Here is a 23,561-nt window from a genome sequence, read left to right on the forward strand (position 1 = left end):
AGATTACTGTGTGTTGGACTATTCCAGAGCAAATGACTGCTATATGCTTTGACCTACCAATACCTGTACTCCTACCATATTACCTTATCCTACTATAGTAATAATTTAATGAAGGTACACATAGTAATTCCTCCAGGTTTATAACTAACATTTCAGACTGACCAAATCCTGTGAAAAGCAAACCAATATAAAAGGGGTAAGATCAGCCATATGTAGGATGATCAGCCATACATTCCTGAATATTTAATATTTTAAAAAAAAAATAATCATATTGATTAAAGGCTATTACTAGACTTTGAAACAAAAATATTCTCTTTGGAAAAAACAACGGTTTGTGCCATCACACTTAGCTTAAACAAAAAATTACATTCACTCTAAAATCATACCATACATCTATTCTTGCCCCAAAATAATAATATCATATTGTCTTCTTACTTTGTTCCAAAGCGTATTTCCTCTAGTCACAATTATCTCTACAGATCCGAGATTACTAATAATGCTTTGTACAGGTTTAGGTTTTCCATCTGTTATGTGTGTTGAAGCAAGAGGAAGCATCACAGAGATATTTAATTGACCAAACCCAAGAGATATATTAAGCATAGGTGGTCCCACTTTCACTGTAGAAAACAGACAAAAACATGTATTACAATATATACTAGTAAACTATCAAATTTATTACATAAAAAAGGCAACAGTGCAAGACTTTCTGGCTACACAAGCGAAGATTTTGGCGCCCCCCTTCACTATACCCATACCAAAATGCATCTTCACCCGTGTGTCCCTTAATCCCCCTCTTCAACTTCTTACCCCCATTTGTGTTTCTCACCCTTTCTTTTAAATGTCTTACCACCTTTAGCATATGTTATCCCCCATTATTTACTTTTTGTGCTCCTTTGTGTGTTTCTTACTTCACTCAGCCCCTTTATGTGTATGTTTCTCCCTCCACCTTTGAGTGTCTCTTTCTCCACTTCCCCTGCCTCTCTATGTGTTTCCTGCCCTCTCTCAGCCCATTTGTGTATCATTTTCTCCCCTTACCCATCCTCTCTGTGTGCTTCTCCCACCCCGACCCTTTTATGTATCTCTTTCTCCCCCAGCCTCTCTGTATATCTCTTTCTCCCATCAGCCCCTCTGTGTCTCTTCTCGTCCAGCACCTTGTTTCTTTCATCTCCCAGCCCCTTTGTGTTTATTTGTCTCCCCCAGCCCCTCTGGGTGTCTACCCCAGATCATGTCTGTCTCTTTTACACCTTCCTCCACCCCTCTGTCTCTCTTTGTCTCGCTAGCCCCTCTAAAGCTTTCTCCTCAAGACACTGACCTTCTCCAGCCCCTTTGTTTGTGTCCTCACAGCCCTCACAGTCCTGGCAAAAATGGGTCTTAGGGATCAAAGCACTTCAATCTGCCAAACACCAGCAGACGAACTTGTCGCACAGACATAAAAAAAATTAATTAATTGAAAGTGGCATTTTTTCCACCCCTATACTACTGGGGAAGGGTCCAACAAATGGCCCTTACCACCTCATCCTTTACCCCATTTGCAGCATGATAAACTGTAATAACATGAGGCGCAACAGGCAAATAGTGTGGATTTTTTAGTTTAATCCAAGCCTGGATTTTAAGTCTCTGGTTCTAGTTTTGCAGCATTCGGTCCAGTTTTTAGGCCTGAATTATAAAAACAAGATATTGTTTTGCTGCAAGAACAATGTATAGGATTTGGGAGTAATAGTAGCAGAGCAGGTGAGGGCTAAACAGGCAGGGCTAAACAGATGAAGATGAAGTTTGCCTCCCCCATCCCATCAGAAGGCATGAGTGTCAGTGATAAAAGGAGAAGAGCAGAGAGGAATTAGGGACTAGGTGGGTGAGATAGGAGAGCAGAAACATATTAGGTGGCAACAATATATCACAGAGCCTCACATTAAGAAAAAAATATATATGGGGGGGCGTGGCCAGCCGTGCAACAGAGTAGGCGTGTGTGTAGGGAGCTCCTGCTAAATACACCGAAGAAACCCCTAAGAAAACCTCGAAAAGCCCACAGCTCAACTCTATAACTGGGCTGGGGTGACACTGAACCCCCCAAAAGAGAGATGGGGCGCAAGCACCGCAAACTGCTGACAGCGGAGGCCTCCAAACCGCCTAATATCAGGAGATCATTTGACAGGCCGCGGCAGACTGGACAGCCTAAAATGGCGGCTGCCAGACCTCGAGGCTCCAGTGAGTCGGAGATGTCCCCAGATGAAGAGGGATCGATAACAACACAGACCCCCAGCGGAGTTTACCAAAGAGAGGATTCCGACTCAGACACGTTGCCCTCTACTAAGGGGGACATTAAAAGGCTCCTGCTCGAGCTCCATGGGGTCTGGAAGAAGGATTTGGATGGAGTGCGCGGAGAGATGGGCGGCATCATGGCCAGACTAGGAGCAGTGGAGGCTAGAGAGGCGAAGAGAGACGACAGCCTCACTGAGACCCGCACTAACATAGCAGACCTCTCCCAGCAGCTCCAGCGACTCACCCGTGCCGTCACTACCCTAGAAGCCAGGCACAGAAAGAAAAACATACGTAAAGGGGTGCCGGAGATGGTGGGACCGGAGTCAGTGCTGGAGTTTGCCAACAAAATGGCCAACGTGATGGAGGTGAGGGGAGAAGGAGGGCAGCCACCAATATCCTCAGCTTTTCAAATTCGGACGGTCCCAACAGCCCCCGCTGACGCTCCCAGGGACATTATCACTGTCACCCGGAGCCCGGCAGTGAAGGCAGCTCACTGAGCACTCCCCTTATAGCGGTGGAGAATTGCCAAGTGCGAATCTTCGACGACTTACCCTTCGCTGTCCTACAGAAGAGACGCAGCCGGTAACCAAACTCCTCAGGGACCACAGAGTCAGGTACAGATGGGGCGCATCGGGTACCCTGGTGGTACCGCACGGGGACGCAGTGCTGACGCTCCGACGGTCTTTCTGAAGAAGCTCCAATTGCCGCGACTGCCACCCGCTGTGCTAACGGAACACCGGGCTTCACAAGCGGACATTCACACCACCGAGAGGGGAGAAAACCCGGGTATGGCGATGGCAAAACAACGGCCGATGCATCAGCGCCCTCCATAGGTGAGATAACCCTGAGGGGAGGCTGCTACTGAGTCGACAAAGGCAGAGGCTCAAACGGGACTCAAACCCACTTACATATCATAAGACTGACTTTATTATATTATGATTTTTTTTGGCTTTTTCTCTCCCCTTTTTTTAACGGGTACTCCCCTGACTTGACCCCCTAGTTGATTTTCCCACGACCGCACCAACTAATTCTGCCCTGCAAAGAGACACTTTTACTTTGTGTGCGGTGCTAGCATGCCCCATCGACTTAACTTTAACCCCATAAGAGTTGATGAGTCCTACTATTGTGTTTATATTGTCCCCAACAGAGGGGCTAACGTATATTTTCAAAGTGTTAACTTTAATTTTATATGAGTAACTAAACAGAACTATTAATATGTTTGACCTAGCCTCACAAGAAGTGCCCACATGCTTTACCGTAATGTCTTATGTGAACCCCACCTGAATTCAACCACGTGATACTAAGTTGTCTAGCATAACATTGCAGGAGGTGCAAACATTTTTCCTATGTGTTTATTTAAACTTTACGAAAGTTACTAACAGGCAATACCAAGGGGCACATTGCATCCACACAGGCCACTACTGTGCCTTACTAATGAGCGTAACTTTTAATTACACAAGAAATGCCAGCAGGAAGCACCACAGAGTTAATCTTCTAAACACACAAGCACGGCCAGCGAGCCCCCAATTTTATACGAGCCGCTAACAAGATACCCTAGATTTCCAACTATGAACCCGCTGGGGCCACGGACATACCACATAACCTGACAGCGAGTGAAAACCACAACGTACACTGTAAGCCCGCTGGAACAGCTGACACGTCACATTAAATCATTAATTATAAGCACTTGGGTGCCATGGGCGAGCTCTATCATACTGCAAACTTTAAAGCCCCGTCAGGTGAAAGGCACATAACCATAATCTGTTCACTTAGGGCCCCCAGAGGCTGCTAGAGAGCCACGTCATATAATACATTTCACATATACAAGAGCAGAGGGTGGGAGATACCGACCCGGGTGTTATATGTTTGTTGTTAAACGGAGATGCCTCTTTGATCCTCCACCGCTACCCGAGATGTTAATGTGCTCAATCAAGAGTGACTCATGTATACTACTGCTTAATGTTGTGTTCACTTTTTATCCTTATGCATTGGATGACTGTATGTTAATACCAAAACCAGTGGTGGAGAAATATTATATATATTTGTGTATGGGATTAACAATACAATAAGGACTGAGTGATACCAGGAGTGGCAAGTCGGTTGTGGTGTGCCGAAACTGATGAATGTGGTAGGCCTGTAAAATATGGCTCACCTATTGGAAGAGTATAAAAAAGGGAAGGGTGGGTTTCCAAAACTTAGACAGAACGTCAGGAGGAAACTGGGAAGAGGGAGTAGATATAGGCCTGCAATCCCTCCCACAATTCCAGGCATCCTGCCTTAACATTTGTGAACGGGATCAACAACTGAGGCATGCAATAAGTATTATATCAGTAGTAGCAAGTCAATTGTGGTGTGCCAAAACAGACGAACGGAGTAGGCCTGAAAAAGAGGGAAATAATATTAAACTAACAACCAAAAAGCGGAAGATGTATTAGACATCAACCAAATTAGTAGAGCGTGTGAGGTGTAATGAAGTAGACCTACACTCAAATGGCAGATGAAATTTAATGTTGAAAAATGCAAAGTTATGCACTTCGGCGTAAAAGAATACACAAGCAGCGTATACCCTTAATGGAAGCGAATTAGGGATAACAAGACACGAAAAGGACTTGGGAATTGTTATAGACAACAAACTATGCAACAATGTGCAATGTCAATCAGCAGTGGCTAAGGCCAGTAAGGTATTGTCATGCATGAAAAAGGGCATTCATTCTCGAGATGAAAATATAATTTTTTTTCTTTATAAATCACTGGTAAGACTACATAGTGAATATGCTGTGCAATTTTGGGCACCTGTTCTAAAGAAGGATATTATGGAACTAGAAAAAGTGCAGAGGCGGGCTACAAAATTAATAAAAGGAATGGAACATATCAGCTATGAAGAAAGGTTAACAAATTTAAGCCTATTTAGTTTAGAAAAATGTCGCCTGAGAGGGGATATGATAACATTATACAAATATATTCGGGGCCAATACAAACCATTGTGTGGAAATCTATTCACAAACCGGACTTTACATAGAACACAAGGTCATGCGTTTAGACTGGAAGGAAGAAGATTTCGTCTAAGGCAAAGGAAAGGGTTTTTTTACTGTAAAAACAATAATAGAATTCTCTACCTGAAGAAGTTGTCCATACAGATGGTCAGACAGCTACTAGATGCATACTTGCAAAAACAGAATATTCAAGGATAGAATCTTTCAATGTAGGGTGATAACTGCTTGAGCCAAGGATAAATCTGACTGCCATTCTGTGGTCAAGAAGGAATTTTTTTCCTAGCTTGTTGCAAAATTGGAAGTGCTTCAAACTGTTTTTTTTTTTTGCCTTCTTTTGGATCAACCGCAATAAACAAATGTGAGGAAGGCTGAACTTGATGTAAACAAGTCTCTTTTCAGCTATGTAACTATGTAACTATGTACAGGACAAAGAGATGGAAGCAGGACCTGCAAGAAGGTACATATTTGTGTGTGTATGCAGCAGTGTGTGTATTCAGCAATCTGTGTGTATATTCAGCAATTTGTGTGTGTGTATACATCAGTAAGTGTGTGTGTGTGTTCAGCAGTCTGCGTGTATGTGTTCAGTTGTCTGTTTGTGTATACAGCAGTCTGTGTGAATTCAGCAGTCTGTCTGAGTTCAGCAGTCTGTTTGTATTCGGCAGTCTGTGTGTATGTATTCAGCAGTCTGTGTATGTATTCAGCAGTCTGTGTGTGTATACAGCAATCTCTGTATGTATACAGCAATCTCTGTATGTATACAGCAGTCTGCATTGTGAAGTCTATGTTTAGACAACCACAACAAGTCTGAAATGGGGAAGAAGGCGAGGGCTTTTAAAAGTTATAGACGAGAGATCTGCTGTTTTTAGATGTAACCCCAATAAATAAAATGCTTAATTAAATACATGCATGTTATTATCAGGGGTTCTTATAAACAGAGGGTTTTTTATTATTTTGACAGTGGAGTGTACCTTTAAGGGACTTGCCTCATAGTTAGAAAGATTATTATGCATAATTGTTGAAAAAGCTATTTCATTTTAATGAAGCTTAATAAAAAAATAATTATATATACACTTTGATTTTATAATTTCTTACCATCTCTGTATAGTTGCATTTTACTGGAATTATTCCAAACATTTAGACAGTTAACTTTTGCTTGGTATTCTAGGTAAATATCCGTAATGTAATGAGAGAGTTCAGTAATGCAGGACCCATTTTCACACTGCACAGGCACAGATATTGAAAGCCATTTGGTGCTGGAAGCAAAAAGAATGTTACTACAAACGTCATGCACAATCTGTGTCATTATGTTTTCTTATTCTCAGTTATGGTAGTTCCCATTTTCATTCCGATTGCCTGCACACCATTTGTATTCTATCCCCATACAGTCTTACCCATTTGTTAGTTGAATATGACAATTCTTCTCCTCTGTTTTCCATTCCAAGAAACTTTGGAAATTCACAGATGTAAGCATAGGTTTCCCTGTACATAAAATACATACATAAATATATATAAGGTTAATATTTGCATATGAAAATAGTCAGACCTTACTAAGACCTTGTTATTTATGTGCTTGAAAATATCAACAGAAAAGATGTTAAAGGATATTAATGCCATGGTTCCACTTCTTCTTTTTCAGTACAAAGGAAGGGAGGATATGGAATGCCCTTTGCGTATATATGTATGTGTGTATATATATATATATATATATATATATATAAAATATATATACTGTACCTTGCACACAAGCTACCAGTTGTTTCAAAACCGGGTGCATTACCAGGGCCAAAACATCATAGATTCAAGTAGTATGGCTGCACTCACGGGTATTTCTTTAAAATATAACTTTTTTTCAATATAACTTTTTTCCATTAAAATGAATCGACGTTTCAGTCCAACTTGTGGACTTTCAACAGGATGTATATTTATATTATCCCCAACTTGTAGACCTTGGGTGGGGGCAAAGGGATGGACAGTGACCTGTACATCTCCTGTTACGATTTAGCCCCGACCTGATGCCCACGGTTAGGAGCACAGGGGAGCAGGCCAGTAAATTATCAACTGGGTGGCAAGAGATTTCCAGCGTCAGCAGCTGGCTGCTTACCACTTAGTAGATACACCCATACTCACAGTGTTGCAGGTGGGAGCATATGGGAGATTAGAAACAATTATTAATCTGGATTTGATTTTTTTTTTCTGGATATAACTCTTACCAGAGAGTCTGGTTTCTGACTCTTTATTACCAATTACCAATTAGCATACCGAACGTCAGTGGTGTAACAAGGCATTTTCCTTGGGTGGCACTTTTAGGGGGGGGCAAAAATTAAAAATGCGCCCTGGCAGGTGCCCTGTTATCCTCTTTCATGGGGGGCCCAAGAGCTGACCAGCTGGCCACCTCAGGGCCCCCCAAGGCTTTAAAATGCTCCCAGGTGTGGCCGAGGGTGGAGGGGGGGTTGCGGCATGAGGGAGAGCTCTTGCTGCTCAGCTCCCTCGCACCCCGCAGTGATGTGGGGAGCCAGGATATGACGTCACCCGGCTCCTGGCATCCACTGAGCGGCACGTGAGGGAGCTGAGCAGGGGGATTACAGCTCCCTCGCTGCCACCTTTCTGCCTGCACGCCCTGCCGCACAGCAACCAGACCAGCAGCCCAGCCACCAGCCACAAACCCAGCCCAGCTCCACTGGATCCCGGGGGAAGAATCCACTCCAGCTCTCCCAAAGGAAGGGAGGCTGGATAGATTAAAATTAATATTTTTAAAAATATCTTTAATAGTTTGTAAGTGTGTGAATGTGTCAGTATCAGGGTGTCTGTGTGTGTGTCTGTCTGTCAGTGAATGTGTGTGTCTGCCAGTGAATGTGTGTGTGTCTGTCAGTCAATGTGTGTGTGTCTGTCAGAGAATGTGTGCATGGTTGTCACTGTGTGTTCCGAGTGAGTGTGTGTGTCTGTCAGTGTATGTCTGTAAGTGAGTCTGTATCTGTTAGTGAGTGTGTGTGTCTGTCAGTGAACGTATGTCACTGCATGTGAATCTGAGAGTGTGTGCCTGTCAGTGAATGAGTGTGTCAGAGTGTGTCTGTCAGTCAAACTGCGTGTTTGTCTTAAACAGTTTGGAACGGGGCGAATTTAGATGGGGTGGGGGCGTGCCCGGGTTTTGACATGCCTAGGGCAGCACATATCCAAAATACACCACTGCCGAACTGACCCAAGGTCTGATAAGAAGAGATGCCAAAAATGATGTGCAGGAAGAATGAGAAATAGTACACATATGTGTCCTTTGAATTCAAAGTGTCACATCTGACCTGATGGTGTCACATCTTCCCTGATTGGGAAGAACCCAATTCACAACTCTTTTCCTCTGACCAGACAAAGAACACATTCCTTTTGCAGTCAAACAAACTCTTCTTGTGCTGCAATCACTCATACCACCTCTAATGGGTCGCAATTCCAGACATCCACTACACACATCCATTAGTAAATATTATTTGTTCAATTACAACAAAGGATAATGCTCACTAGTCATATTGCATACTCTATTTAATTTTATCCAGTTTGAAAAATATTATTATCCCATTTAATATATTTCAGGCCATGTGATACATTCTGACCCAACACAGATTGGATGTAACCCTAAATTCATTGTGCATGATATGGATAATTATTTAATAACATGGGAAAATAAATGAATTAAAATAAAACAGATATTTAGCTCCAGGTTTCTAGTCTTGGTACAAATCACCAAACTTAAGTTCTTCTCATTTCATGAAGTTGCTTGTAAAATTAGAAGCCTTATATTACGGTATATCTAAGCAGTCATACAAGTTTCTAAAGATTAGAAATGTGACAATCACTAGCCCATGCAAGAAGACCTATTGCCTCACCCGTAAATCTATCAATCCTAAACAGTATCCTTAGACTCAGTTCTGTTCAAAGAACAGCCTCATTTCTGTTTCTTAAAAAGGCTCTGTTTTAAAACTCCATGATATCCCAACCCTCCCTGTTGCAAGTTCGTGTATGTCTGCTAAACAGTGAGCAGGCAGTGCCTTAAGCATCAAGTGTGGGCTGTAAATTACATTATGAGGATTGGACAGATTACTCTCCACCCCAATAAAAAAAAAACAATATATTTTTTTTAAGATCTTACAAGATTGCCCTTTTAGACACCGTCTTCCTTTTGGTTTTAAAAGTAAGGAAACAAAAATTAGATTTGCTATTATAGCCTTATCCAATATGGACAATTTATGTTCCACTATGAGACTTGAAAAGATGATGTTTTAGGAAAATCTGTTTCTCTACTCTCATATATTAAGTAATTTTTTAGACTGACATTTAATGGAAATGATTTGGGTGGTGATGGTGATTTAGGAATATCCAGTTCCATGTACTGATGGAGACGTCACAGTGAAACTTACGTATTGGAGTGAGATGTAAAGAAGTGTTAAGCTGCGGGAGTTTGGAATAAGGGAGACCTATTTAAATGAAGGTGAGGAGACCAGGAGGATACACCTGCTGAAGTGTTAAACGTTGCACCGCGTTGTGTATTAGGCTAGCAGTGAGAAGACTATTGTATGGATGGTGGTTCTCTATACTGCTATATACAGACCCTTAATTTTATGATTGTGTGTGCATATTTTAAACAAGAAAGTGTGCTTCTCTTTATTATAACCCAAGTTGGAGTTACATTGATGTTACAGCCCGTGAATGGGCCACCTACATGCTTGATTAACATGACTGCACTGTAGCCAAGAAACCCTTATATTTAAGCCCTTCTTTTTCAATATCCAAACTTTCAGTATGAGGAAAGAAGGATTTGTCTGTAGCATTGGACTGAATGGGGGAGGAAAGAACTCTTTTGGGAGAGCCCATGGAGATACTGAAGTAGATACGCAGAAGTAGATCCATGGACTGGGTGACCCAGATGGAGCTGTCAGGATAATCGATTCTGGCTCTTGCAACCTACACAGAAGGGAAAGAGGAGAGGAGTTGGTAAAAAACATATCCCATGTTTAATTACCATTAAATAAAAGAGCAGCCTTCTAGAGCTTGGGGTTCAAGACTTCCTGGGAAGAATCATTGTACTTATCTGTTGTTACAGGTAGCTTTCAGAGGTTGTCCTCCTCCTTCCTTCTGTATGATTGATATATGCTATTACAAAGGCATTGTCTGGTCTAATTTTCACCTATTTGTGCCTTAACTGAATGGAAAAGTGCTTTAGGATTTTGACAGGATGTTCCAGGAGATAGGAAGACGTGTTGGATTTAAGGATGTGCCTTTCCTGAATGTATTCAATTTTGGAGAAAGGATCCCCAACCCCAGTGGCTCGCATTCATAGTTATCACTGTCCAAGGAAATTCTATAGGAAAATTCACCTCCTCCATTGTGCCCATCTTATGGTGCAGGACCTTGATTCTAAGAGGATCATAAATCTCTCTGCTGAGGTAATATTGACAGCCAACATCTCATTACTTACTTGATAAGTCTTACTGTAATTTCTGAATAGAGCTGTACCAGGCCTTGGACTGTGATGAACCAATGTCCCAGCTGTAACCTGAACTGGGAGGGAACAAAATGATACATTAACCTAGGAAGATGAAAGCACGGACCAGGGTCTAAGCCACATAGCCCATCTAGCAGACAGAGAGAGCCATATTTATGGCCTAAAGCCAATCTGCAGAAAAAGAGGTAAGATCTTTAAATAAAGAAAAATGTACCAAAAGCAAAAAAAGGTACTCAAAATAAGATGCACTCAAGATTACACTCAAATGTTCTTATTTTTAGTAAAAACCTATAAAACAATTGTGATTTTGGTACTTAAAAAGGGGAGCCAAGGAGGTAGGGCCTGGCAAGTATGGCGGACAGACGTGCATGAAGTGGGCTCTGTACATATAGCCTGTAAAACTCTACTTACTGAGGGGACTACATGTACATAATGAGCACACCTGAGACAGCTCCACCTGCTGGCCTACACGTTCGGAGAGATCTGTGGAAGGGAGAAATGGCCAATATCCCAATCTTGAGACATCGGTGGTTGTGGTCCCTACAGCTGCAGCCCTATTCCCTCCCCCCCCCCCCCCCCCCCCGAACTGGTGGGGTTTATCCCGGTTCCCACCAGGGAAAAACTAATGTGCCTCCCAAGGCTAAAAGGCCACTACTCACTCTGACACAGTGAGACAAATCAGAACTATCTTTATCTGCGAATGCATAAGAGAAAGCCAAAGGCATAGAAATTTGTGAATAAAGTGGCGAATAGCCGTGAATGTATATATACTACAAGGCACAGAGACAGAGAAAAGTTTTTAAAAAAAACACGTTGAATAGCCACGATTGTATATTAAAAGGCACATAGGCCAAGGAATAAGTGAAAAAAAGTGGCGAAATGCCATGATTGCATATTTAAAAGGCATAGAGGTCTAGAAATAAGTGAATAGCTGTAAATTATATTAAAAGTTCAAAGTCCTAAAAATTTAAAAATTTAGTTAAAATTGGCAGGAGACTCTTACCATTCAGATGATACTAATGGAGGTGAAAAAGGATTTGGGTATTATAATAGGTAGCGTATGTAACACATACAGTAGTTTGGTTAGAATATTTATCTCCAATATATTTATTCAGCATAGCCATCCAATTGGAGTTTGTGCCATGTAGTAAGATCTTTAGAAATAATGTGTAGGAGAGGTGAAAAATGTAGCTCGTAAAGCTTCACAAGTATATTTGGTAAATGTACCCCTATATACTGTATTGGTTTAGGAGAAAGGGTATACGTTCTGTATGGCTGACTTAGTGGGATGGTCTGTGTTAGGTGGCAACATTTCACTCTTTTCAAATTAACTTTGAAAATTGTATAATCGATTGTAGATGGATATTTCATTAATATAGGGGCAGCTTTGATGACAGAGAGTCTGAGATTGTAAATAGGAGATCATCAGCAAATGCTGAGATTTTAAATTCATGTTGTTGAACTTGTAAACTATGTATGTCTGGATGATCTCTCATGACTTGTAAAAAAGGTTCTATGATAAGGATAGAAGAGAGGAGAGGGGGTACCCCTGTCTTGTGTCATTTCTGATTTGAACAGGGTGTGAGAGTTTACCAATTATTCAGATTTTTGTGCATTGGGTCAGGTATATTGTTCCATGCCATTTAATCCAGTTAGGGTCAAAACCCATTGCTCAAGATATAGCGAATAGCAGGGACCAGTCGAACACTTTTTCAGCATCCACCAAAAGCAACAGGCTTCGAGTATGACTTTTTTTGAAAGGTATATTAGGTTTAGCAGACCCAGCCTGGCCAGGATGGATTTGCCCTTGCAAAAAAGAGTGTAAACAATTGGTCAGGATTTTGGTAACAATGTTTAAATCAGTATTTATCAAGAATATTGGTTGGTAACTAACATAGTTGGTTTGAATATCAAAGTAATATAAGCTTCTAGAGCAGAATTCGGAAGAGATTCTGAGTTCAAAGCGGTCAAAAACAGTTTAGACGGGGCGTGGCTTAGCGGCGCATGAGAGCAGTCGCCTGAGCTCGGAGCTCTCCCGCCGACGGGTGCACACAGCGTGGCAACACAGCGTCTAAATACCAGCAAGCGAGATTACAACGTGGGCATACCTCCCTAACACAATGTCCACGAAGATCACCAAGAAATTTAAACAAAATACCCTCCAAATGCATGTGGTGTCGACGCCGAAGAATGGAACAGAGGAACAAAATGGCGCCGGCTGGCCTCAGTCCCCAGCCTCATGCACGGAAGTGGGTGAGTCTACTCACACCATAGATAACATGCAGGCACCGGTCACAAATGCTTCGCTGCATAACATGCTATTAGACTTACAGAATACTTTCAAATCAGACCTACAACAAATTGCTGCAGATATCAGGGCTGACATTCAAGCTTTAGGTGAAAGAACAGCACGCCTGGAAGAGAGAGCAGATGAAATTATAGACGCGCATAAAGGCCTATCAGAAGCAAACACAGCCCGATTTGAGAGAGTGCAACGCCTGGAGGCAAAGGTAACAGACCACGAAGACAGGGACCGCCGCAACAATATTAGAATCCGGGGAATACCGGAGTCAGTCAGCTCCCAAGATCTGACCCAATATGTACAAGAACTATTTAAAGCTTACGTTCCAGCACTGACGGAAACTGAGTTACTGCTAGACCGAACACACCGCCTCCCAAAACCTAAACACCTACCAGCAACGGTACCAAGGGATGTTATCACACAAATACACTATTTCACGATGAAAGATCGCATAATGCAGGCGTCTAGACGCCAAGGTCAGCTCCCAGGTCAATTTTCCCAAGTCAAGCTGTTCATTGACCTTTCCTCCGCGACCATGATAAAAAGGCGCTCGTTTACCCACATCACAGCGGCCTTGAGAGCAGCGGATGTGCAGTATAAGTGGGGCTTCCCGACCAAATTACTAGTAAAACGCAACGGCGTAGACAACCCGATTCTCGATCCTGAATCCGGCAAGCGACAACTGTTAGAATGGAACATTCCTATACCTGATGTCCCCTTCCTAGCTACAGAGGGCAGATCTGCAATCAAACTCCACAACGAATGGAAGAAACAACCACGTCCCACGACCACACGGACAAGCTAAGCGAGACCAGAACGTCTAATCGAGCGCTACCCACACTGTGCTCATAAAAGACAGATCGTATGCATAGACTGTATTCACACATGCTCCTTTCTTTTAAATTACCATACCGGGCTCAAATCCTACTTGCACCCGTTGAGGGCGATACTAAGGCCCTTAGGATCTGCTTTAATAATTGTTGCTGTTAAATCCTTGCTACCGATTTCAATACCCACCCCCAAAGTGGCTGTAGATTCAGAGCCACAAAAGAAACCGTTACGTTTGACACTGCACCGCAAGGGCGCAGTGAACGGAATATTGTACATAGTTGACTATTGGTTCGGTTATTATATGGTTTTATCCTTTTTTTTCCTTTATAATGCAGACCCCACGGACGGTGTGTCCCGTACCCCTATCACCATCTGGCACTGCCATGTTGGTTATACAATTGCCTTTCAACAGGGAAACTACTGTAAGATGGACACCCCACCTGCCCCCGAGAGACCACAAACAAAACCATTACCAAGATGGTACTTAAAATATGCTCACTAAATGCCAAAGGGTTATACTCCCCCCACAAACGCCGCCTAGCCCTGCGCGAAGCAAAATCGTTAGGTGCCCACGTAATGCTCTTTCAAGAAACGCACTTCAAATGGAGTCACAGACCGAAATTGAATTCCCCGCAGTACCCCATAGATTACCACTCTTGTTATTTCGCTAAAAAAAGAGGAGTGTCCATCCTTATTAGCGGAGATGTAGCCTTCTCCTTAATACGCAAAATAGGGGATAAAAAGGGAAGGTACCTTATATTGCAATGCTCCCTGAATAATAATGTCTATACCTTGATTAATGTATAGGGGCCTAATGTTAACCAATGTAACTTTGCTGATGTACTGCTTGGATTGATATCTGCACATGCACTTGGGGAGGTAATCATTGGAGGTGACACAAATTTATTATTAGATAGCGACCTAGACTCATCAGGAGGTCCGAACCTGACCGCACAAACGTTAAAGAGCAGGTCCAAACTAACCACACTAATATGCAAAAAACTAACATCACACAATCTCGTAGACCCATGGCGAGTTACTCATCCCCCAGAGAGGGACTATACATGCCACACAGCAGCACAAAACAGCTATTCAAGGATAGATAGATTTTTTTTTTTTTGTCAATCATTATTTTATTTGTGCTTAGAGAGAACAGAGATGCCTACATCGCCACAACAGCATGTGTAGGCAGGCATATAAACACAACATAATATAGGCATAACAATAAAAGACTTTGCATACTTTGCAGTAAAGATACCATATTGTGGTACAAGTCGTTAGGTATAGTGAAAGTAACTATGCACAATTTTTTTTTTTATATAGTGGGCTATAGCGTTATAACGAGTTGTCTCCTCTATGACTGTAGTGTGGTGGAATCTCGGTAAAAAATAAATTTAGTAGGCCGAGATTACCACGTGGCATGTGTACGTGCATATGCTGACGTATCGATCAGTTGGTTGCACGAGGCAAGATACGATCAGTAGTGTACGGAGCATGTGCAAGAATACAGGATATAGTATTCCCCTCCTCCATTGTGCTGGACAAGCCATGCGGTCAAGCAGGAAGTTAATTCTTATTTGTGTTGATTGGTTAAGAGAATGTGCGGGTGGAGCTTAATATGGGAGGAGTTATGTGCCTATATAAGGAGCCTGCACTATTGTCCGGGGCTCAGAACTTGCTGTATTTTGGTGACGTTAGTCCCTCTGAGTCCCGATCGGTGATCCAATAAAGAATCTCTTCCTTCCTGAAGAAACCTGTGTCCATCTCTCTGTGCTTCGCTTCCGTCAGTTTCTCCGGTATCATTTGGTGCATTGGCCGGGAAGCTCATCGTTCAACGGTAGCTGAGAGGCAGAGGCGTGAGACGGTCTATCTTTGCCCACGTTCTCTACGGCTGCACCCCTGAACTTCTGCGTGGACCTCCCTTCGTCTCGGCGCCACTGGTCTGTTGTCCAGGAGATCATCGGCCTCTACGTAAGAAGTGCTGGGGTGTCCCCGTCGATGAGTGTGAACTCAGGTTCAGGAACGAGGAGGTAAGACAACTGCTGTTTTAGACGGCAGACCCACTAGGGGTATACCGATTGTGCGGTAGGCCCATAAGGGGTTTGAATTGTGTATGGAATCTGCCCCCTCTGTCGGAGGGAAGGAGCGAAGGCGCACCGCTCGATCGAACGCTCTTTAGTCAGACCGTTTGATTTTGTTAGTCAGGCGGGGTTCTGGTGTAAATAGCCCTAGCCGGACACCGGTGTCTTGTCTAGACTAGCGTTCTAGGGTGTATATTTTGTTCGCTAGGTCGGAGGGACCGGGAGACTAAGCGGCGTCTGTGTAAATTCGGTTCGCTAGCTCTCAACCTATCTTGGCTAAGTGGGAAGGCGTGTAAATTTGGAACCCACTAGATTTTTTATAGTTATCGACTAAGAGGCGTCTGTGTAAATTCGGTCCTCTAGCTCGCTATATGTGGTGCTTGGGCAGTGTGGCTAACCAAAACGGATGTAGATAGTTTTAGGTAGTCCATTCAAGGTACTGGCCAATAGTTTAGTTGGGAATTGTAAATGTGTTAAAGATTGTTTAGTAAAGTGTATATCTTGTTAGATAGCGCGAGCTCAGCCGTCTAGCGAGAGTGTTAATAGTGTGTTGCTGTATTATAGTGCACGGTACCATAACCCTGTATATTTACTGACACTGTATATAAGTACTAATCATTGTCGTCTATTGCATGTTTAACACCATAACCACTAATAATTGTATTGTGACCTTAAATTGTGCTTTGACCTATGCTAACCGTACTGTAACCGCTATTTGTAAAAGACGATGTTACTGGGGTGTGTTATAGACGGGTAATTCATATATAGAGAATTATAGCGTGGGTGACTGTATAGTTTCGCCAAAGGGCATAATATTGATTATCTAGTGACTGGTGTAACAGCTGTGTGTGTACGGGAATTCCCTGAGTGTTTATTGTGTTATTGTGTACGTTACACTTGGTAACCGTACCACGTGGTGCTGTTGCCAGAGGAAACGGGTGTGACTGTTGAATAGTACGCATGCATAGTATTCGTTGTCAACGACGTTCCATTGATAAGTATGGGCGCGTCGCAGTCAACGATTCCGGATCCCTTAGGTTGTATGGTGAAGAATTTTAAAAAGGGATTCAAAACTTGTGATTTTGGGGTTAAAATGTCTCCTGTACGTTTGGTCACTTTGTGTACTAGGGAGTGGCCTACTTTGGTTGCGGCATGGCCGCCACGTGGCAGTTTGGATCCAACTCTGGTACAGCGCTTACACGTGGCTGTATCAGGTAGGCCTGAACTTTACGGGCAGTTTCCTTATATTGATTGTTGGAGACAGGCCGTAAATGACTCGCCAAAATGGATTCAGACATGCCACGAGGAGCAATGTCGCCTCATGGTGGCTAGGACTTGTTTGTCCACTAGGACTGGTGTTAGGCCCATTTTGGACACGCCCCCTGAGTCCGAGATCCCTTTGCCGCCCCCTTACTTTCCTTTAAGAGGAAGTGACGCAAATGCAGGAAGTCCTGCACCCCTCCCCTCATTGCCCTCATCCACTTCCGCTTCCTCCTCCAGTACAGAATCCACCCCCTCTCGTACTAAATCTCCCCTTCCGGAACCAGAGCCAACCCTCATTAGATCCGAATATCCTGATTTGGCGCCACTTCAGACTTCCGGTCAAGCTTCTTCTAGCTCGGCTCGAAGTGTTTTATTTACTACCTTTTCCCAAAACCAAGCTCCCACACCCTCATGTTTTATTACCCCCCGACCGGAACCTCTAACTGACGCCCCTCTACGTAGCCCCATACTAACCCGACAACTGACCGGTACCCAACAATTAAAACATTATCAGATGCCTCTTCGTCTGAATCCTGGGTCAGCCTATATCGATGCCGCAGGTCAAATGGCACATGCTGACCCAGTCTTCGTATATGTCCCGTTCACGACTACCGATCTCTTAAATTGGAAGACCCACAATTCCTCGTATACTGAGAAACCACAAGCTATGACCGATCTGTTCACCTCAATAGTTCAGACACATAACCCGACATGGGCTGATTGCCAGCAGTTATTAATGACTTTGTTTAACAATGAGGAAAGGACAAGGATTAATCAAGCGGCCATTAAAGCGCTAGAGGATAGAGCCCGTGCTTTGAATCAAGCTAATCCAGCAGCATGGGCCGCAACACACTATCCTAACACCGATCCCGACTGGAATGTAAATGGTGCTGATATGGTTCAACTCAGAGCCTATAGAGACGCTATAATTGCTGGCATGAAAGCCGGAGGAAAGAAAGCCATTAATATGTCGAAGACAGTTGAGGTGATTCAGAAAAGTGATGAAGCGCCCAGCGTCTTTTATGACCGATTATTGGAGGCATACCGCTTGTATACCCCCTTTAATCCGGAAGACGCAGATAATTCCCGAATGGTGAACTCCGCCTTTGTCAGCCAAGCTTACGGAGATATTAAGCGCAAGCTACAGAAGTTAGAAGGGTTTGCAGGTATGTCTATCACCCAACTAATGGAGGTAGCAAATAAAGTATATATGAACAGGGAAACAGAAAGTAAGAAAGAGGAGGAGCGCAAGATGCGTAGAAAGGCAGATATGTTAGCGGTAGCGATCGCAGGCGTAGATAGACGGGGCCCAGATAGAGGCGATAGTAAGTGGAATGAGGAACCTTTAAGTAGAAATCAGTGCGCATACTGTAGGGAAGAAGGGCATTGGAGAAATGAGTGTCCGCGAAGAGAACAGTATGAGAAAGACAGACCTAGGATAGGTTATGGAAACTTTAGAGGCAGAGCGAGAGGTAGAGGAGGCCCCGGAGGGAGTAATGGTAATAGAGGGAGCAATGGGAACAGAGGAAGTGTTAGGGAAGATAGGTATTTTCCAGCAGCGCAAAGGTCCCGCGATAGAGAAGGCAGGGACTTTGTAGGATTGGCTGACACGGTCATGGAGGACTATTGATACCGACCGGGCTCCATCCCCCTTGGTCGAGCGGAGCCTATGGTCGATGTATCAATAGGGGGAAAAAGGAGTGCGTTCATGATCGACACTGGTGCTGAACATTCAGTGGTGACTAATCTAGTTGCTCCTCCATCTGGAAGAACTATTACTGTGATAGGAGCAACTGGAAGAAGTGCTGAAAAACCGGTTCTTAAAAGTCGACTCTGTACATTGGGAGGCCACGTAGTAAAACATCAATTCCTTTATATGCCTGAATGTCCAGTCCAATTGCTGGGACGTGATATGCTATCTAAATTACAAGCGCAGATTACGTTCCTACCAAATGGAACAACATCCTTAAAGTTTAATGGACCTTCAGGTATTATGACATTATCCGTACCAAAGGAAGAAGAGTGGCGACTTTATACAGCGTTGACTAGCCAAAACCCTAGGAGTGATGAGTCCTTATTCAACATACCAGGAGTTTGGGCAGAGAACAACCCACCAGGACTGGCCCGCAATATTCCACCTATTAAAATTGAACTAAAACTTGGGGTTTATCCAGTGAGCCTAAGACAATATCACATCCCGCAGAAGGCTAAGAAGAACATCCAATCTTATCTGGATAAGTTCATACGGTATGGTATCCTAAAATTCTGTACTTCCCCCTGGAACACCCCATTGCTGCCTGTTCAAAAGCCCGGTACAGATGAGTATCGACCTGTGCAGGACTTGAGAGCAGTCAATGATGCGGTTGTTAGTATACATCCAGTTGTACCCAATCCATGTAACCTGCTTGCTTTAATTCTGGGCGGGGCTACTTACTTTGCAGTCTTAGACCTCAAAGATGCCTTCTTTTGCCTCCGAATTGCCGCAGAAAGTCAATGTATTTTCGCTTTCCAATGGGAGAACGCTGTAACGGGCTCAAAACGCCAAATGACCTGGACAAGACTGCCCCAAGGGTTTAAAAATTCACCTACCCTATTTGGTTCAGCTCTAAGTCAAGATCTACTGGATTTCGAGTCCATCCCAGGAGAGTGTGTATTGTTACAATATGTAGATGACTTGTTGATAGCAGCAGTTACAAAGGAAATATGTCAGCAAGCAACGCACGATCTACTACACATTCTCTGGAAGGCAGGATACAAGGTGTCTAGAAAGAAGGCTCAGTTGTGTTTGCCAACTGTCAAATATCTGGGATTCCATATCTCTGAAGGTCAAAGAATTATGGGGCCAGAGAGAAAAGAAGCTGTGTGCCAAATACCGATACCCAAGAATAGAAGACAAGTGCGAGAATTCTTGGGGGCAGCAGGCTTCTGTAGGATATGGATTCCCAGCTACGCGATACTGGCAAAACCTCTGTATGCAGCTATCAAAGGTACAGAGCACGACCCCTTCTTGTGGACTCAAGAACAGCAAACGGCATTTGAAGATGTGAAGAAGGCTTTGATGAGTGCCCCAGCATTAGGTCTACCTGATCACACACGACCATTCTACCTGTATGTACATGAGCAAAGAAGAATGGCTGTGGGAGTATTGACACAGTACTTGCGATCATGGCAAAGACCTGTTGCCTACATGTCTAAGCAACTGGATGCAGTGGCCAGCGGACTTCCACCTTGTCTAAGAGCCGTAGCTGCAGCCGCCCTGCTAGTAGCTGAAGCCGATAAACTCACTCTGGGTCAAGAACTTTATGTACGAGTCCCACATGCAGTACAGACGTTGTTGGATTACAAAGGAAATCATTGGTTTAGTAACAGCCGTATGACCAAGTATCAAGCAATGTTGTGTGAAAACCCAAGAGTGCATTTAGAGACTGTAAACACCTTAAATCCAGCTACCCTTTTGCCACAACCTACTGAAAGTCAACATGATTGTTTGGAAGTAATGGATGAAGTATTTTCAAGTAGACCAGATCTTCGTGATTTTCCCATCCAGAACCCCGATGTTCAATATTATACCGACGGCAGTAGTTATGTGAAAGAAGGGATCCGCTATGCAGGATATGCAGTAACAACAATAGACAAGGTGATAGAAGCTCGGCCACTGGCGAAAGGAACATCAGCACAAAAGGCAGAATTGATAGCACTGACACGAGCGTTACAATTGGCTGAAGGTTTAAGAGTGAACATCTACACGGACTCCAAGTATGCGTTTTTAACCACTCATGCCCACGGAGATTTGTATAAAGAAAGAGGACTATTTAATTCAGAAGGCAAAGAAATCAAGTATGCAGCTGAAATCCTACAACTATTGGAAGCAGTGTGGGAGCCGAAAGAAGTCGGTATCATACATTGTCGAGCGCATCTGAGAGGAGATGGTGATGTAACCAAAGGAAATCGGATGGCAGATAGTGCAGCTAAGCGTGCTGCTGAATCGGGAAGGCAGGAATATGTGGGGCATATAGCTGCTCTAATACCAACTCCACTGTCTCAATGGACTCCAGTTTATACAGCTCAAGAAGAGGAGTGGTTAAAGACTGAACCTGGAAAGTATTTGGAGAACAAATGGTATCAGTTAGAAGATGGAAGAATAGTCATTCCAACATCACTAGCAGTAGAAATTGTCCAAAACTATCACAACGGGACACATTCTGGGAGAGACAGCACAGAAGAATCTCTCAGAAAACATTTCTACATACCAAGATTGTCCAACTTGACTCAGGCCATTGTACGAAGATGTGTAACGTGTGCTAAAAATAATGCAAGACAAGGACCAGTAAAGCCACCAGGAGTCCAGTTTATGGGGGGACTCCCCATGTCCGATCTACAAATTGACTATACAGTAATGCCTAAATCGGGTGGACATCGTTACCTGCTGGTAATTGTGTGCACCTATTCTGGCTGGGTAGAAGCATGTCCTACTCGTACAGAGAAAGCAGGAGAAGTTGTGAGATTCCTGCTACGAGAAATAATACCCCGATATGGACTACCCTGCTCTATAGGATCGGACAATGGTCCAGCTTTTGTTCATCAGTGCCTACAACAATTGACTCATATGCTTGGTATAAAGTGGAGGCTTCATACGGCATATAGACCCCAGAGTTCTGGTAAGGTAGAGAGAATGAATAGAACTATTAAGAATCAGTTGGCTAAAATGTGTCAGGAAACCCAACTTAAGTGGAACGTTCTCTTACCCATAGCTCTATTGCGAATCCGCAGTACCCCTACCAGAAGGATGGGCCTCTCTCCTTTTGAAATCATGTATGGGCGACCACCTCCCGTACTTGGTAACTTAAGGGGGGATTTGAGTCAGTTGGGAGAAGGAATTACCCGGCAGCAGGTTGTAGAGTTGGGTAAGACTATGGAGGAGGTACAGAAATGGGTACAAGATAGATTACCTGTGAATATTTATCCCCCAGTTCATAGTTACCATCCAGGAGATCAAGTGTGGATTAAAGAGTGGAATAATGTACCGTTAGGGCCCAAGTGGAGAGGTCCTTATGTTGTTCTTTTGTCTACCCCTACAGCAATAAAAGTAGCCGAAGTGACTCCGTGGATACATCACTCCAGGGTTAAACCAGCAGCAGTCGATTCTTGGCAAGTTACAGCAGATCCAGAGAATCCCTGCAAGATCCGGTTAAAACGCACGACTCAGTCGGAGTAACGAGGAACCTTGTGGATTATAAATTTTATTGTTACAGAGATTTGGTGAAGTGAGTGTTTAGACGGCCATAATAAAGCCAGTCCGCCCACCGACGTATAGTATATAAGCCAGGGAAAGTCTCGAAGGGACTCCTGTGAAGACGAGCAGAACTCCATTCCCTGCAGCCCTTACATCCTGGAAGCTGAGGTGCCTTCGCACGGACGAAGACTGAGGATGACGGCGAAAGATGTGTTGATGATAATGTTTATTTATGTGTATTTTTATATTCAGGAAGGTAGAGGTACCGACACTCCTAGCTGTGAGGTATGCATTAAGACTACAAGAACAGGTAACCATATTTCCCAAACCCTAATTTGGCATTCACAATACGAGTGTAAAGGAGATGTATCAAGATGTAGATACCTAAATATAGAATATAGTGTGTGCCATTTAGGAGTAGGAGAACCTAAGTGCTTCAGTCCAGAGTATCAACCCCGTACAATTTGATTGACTCTCAGGAATGGAGATCCTCAGGGGACCCTAATTAATAAGACGGTGTTAGAATCCGTACATTCTTCGGGTGTTCTGCTATTTGATGCGTGTAAGGCGATATCAAGTGGTAGAAAGCCGTGGAATGTATGTGGGGATCTTAGATGGGAGAGGACGTATGGGTCTAACGATAAATATATTTGTCCCAGTAGTAAAAATAAATATGTGAGTCCTAGATGCCCAAATAGAGATTATAACTTTTGCCCATATTGGTCTTGTGTGGGGTGGGCAACTTGGGGACAGACAGTAGACAAGGACATGATAGTGACTAAGTTGCCTACCAGCCCATATTGTAAGTCTATGGAATGCAATCCAGTCCATATACTTATAAATAACCCCGACAAGTTCTTAGACAAGTATGGTAATTTATTTGGGTTTCAAATATATGGGACGGGTTTAGATCCTGGGACAGTATTGTTTATAGGGATAGAGACTGATACGGTATCCTCCCAAACTCATCAAGTATACCATTCCTTTTATGAAGAGATGAGTATAGATAATAAGATCCCCCATAATGCTAAAAACCTGTTCATTGATTTAGCCGAAAGTATTGCCGGTAGTCTTAATGTTACCAACTGCTATGTGTGTGGAGGTACTAACA

General features: G+C 43.4%; 1 protein-coding gene across 1 annotated transcript in view; it reads right to left on the reverse strand.

Moving 5' to 3' along the window:
• LOC134573038 (uncharacterized) overlaps nt 1-23,561 on the reverse strand; it is a 185,429-nt gene that overhangs the window by 89,676 nt on the left and 72,192 nt on the right. Inside the window, exons 3-5 of the mRNA XM_063432422.1 lie at nt 6,644-6,734; nt 6,345-6,505; nt 436-617 (exon numbers count right to left, since the gene is read on the reverse strand). Coding sequence (XP_063288492.1) covers nt 436-617; nt 6,345-6,505; nt 6,644-6,734 — 434 coding nt within the window. The remainder of the gene's footprint in view (nt 1-435; nt 618-6,344; nt 6,506-6,643; nt 6,735-23,561) is intronic.

This window comes from Pelobates fuscus, chromosome 9 (genome assembly GCF_036172605.1).
Source record: "Pelobates fuscus isolate aPelFus1 chromosome 9, aPelFus1.pri, whole genome shotgun sequence".
Classification (NCBI taxonomy): domain Eukaryota; kingdom Metazoa; phylum Chordata; class Amphibia; order Anura; family Pelobatidae; genus Pelobates; species Pelobates fuscus.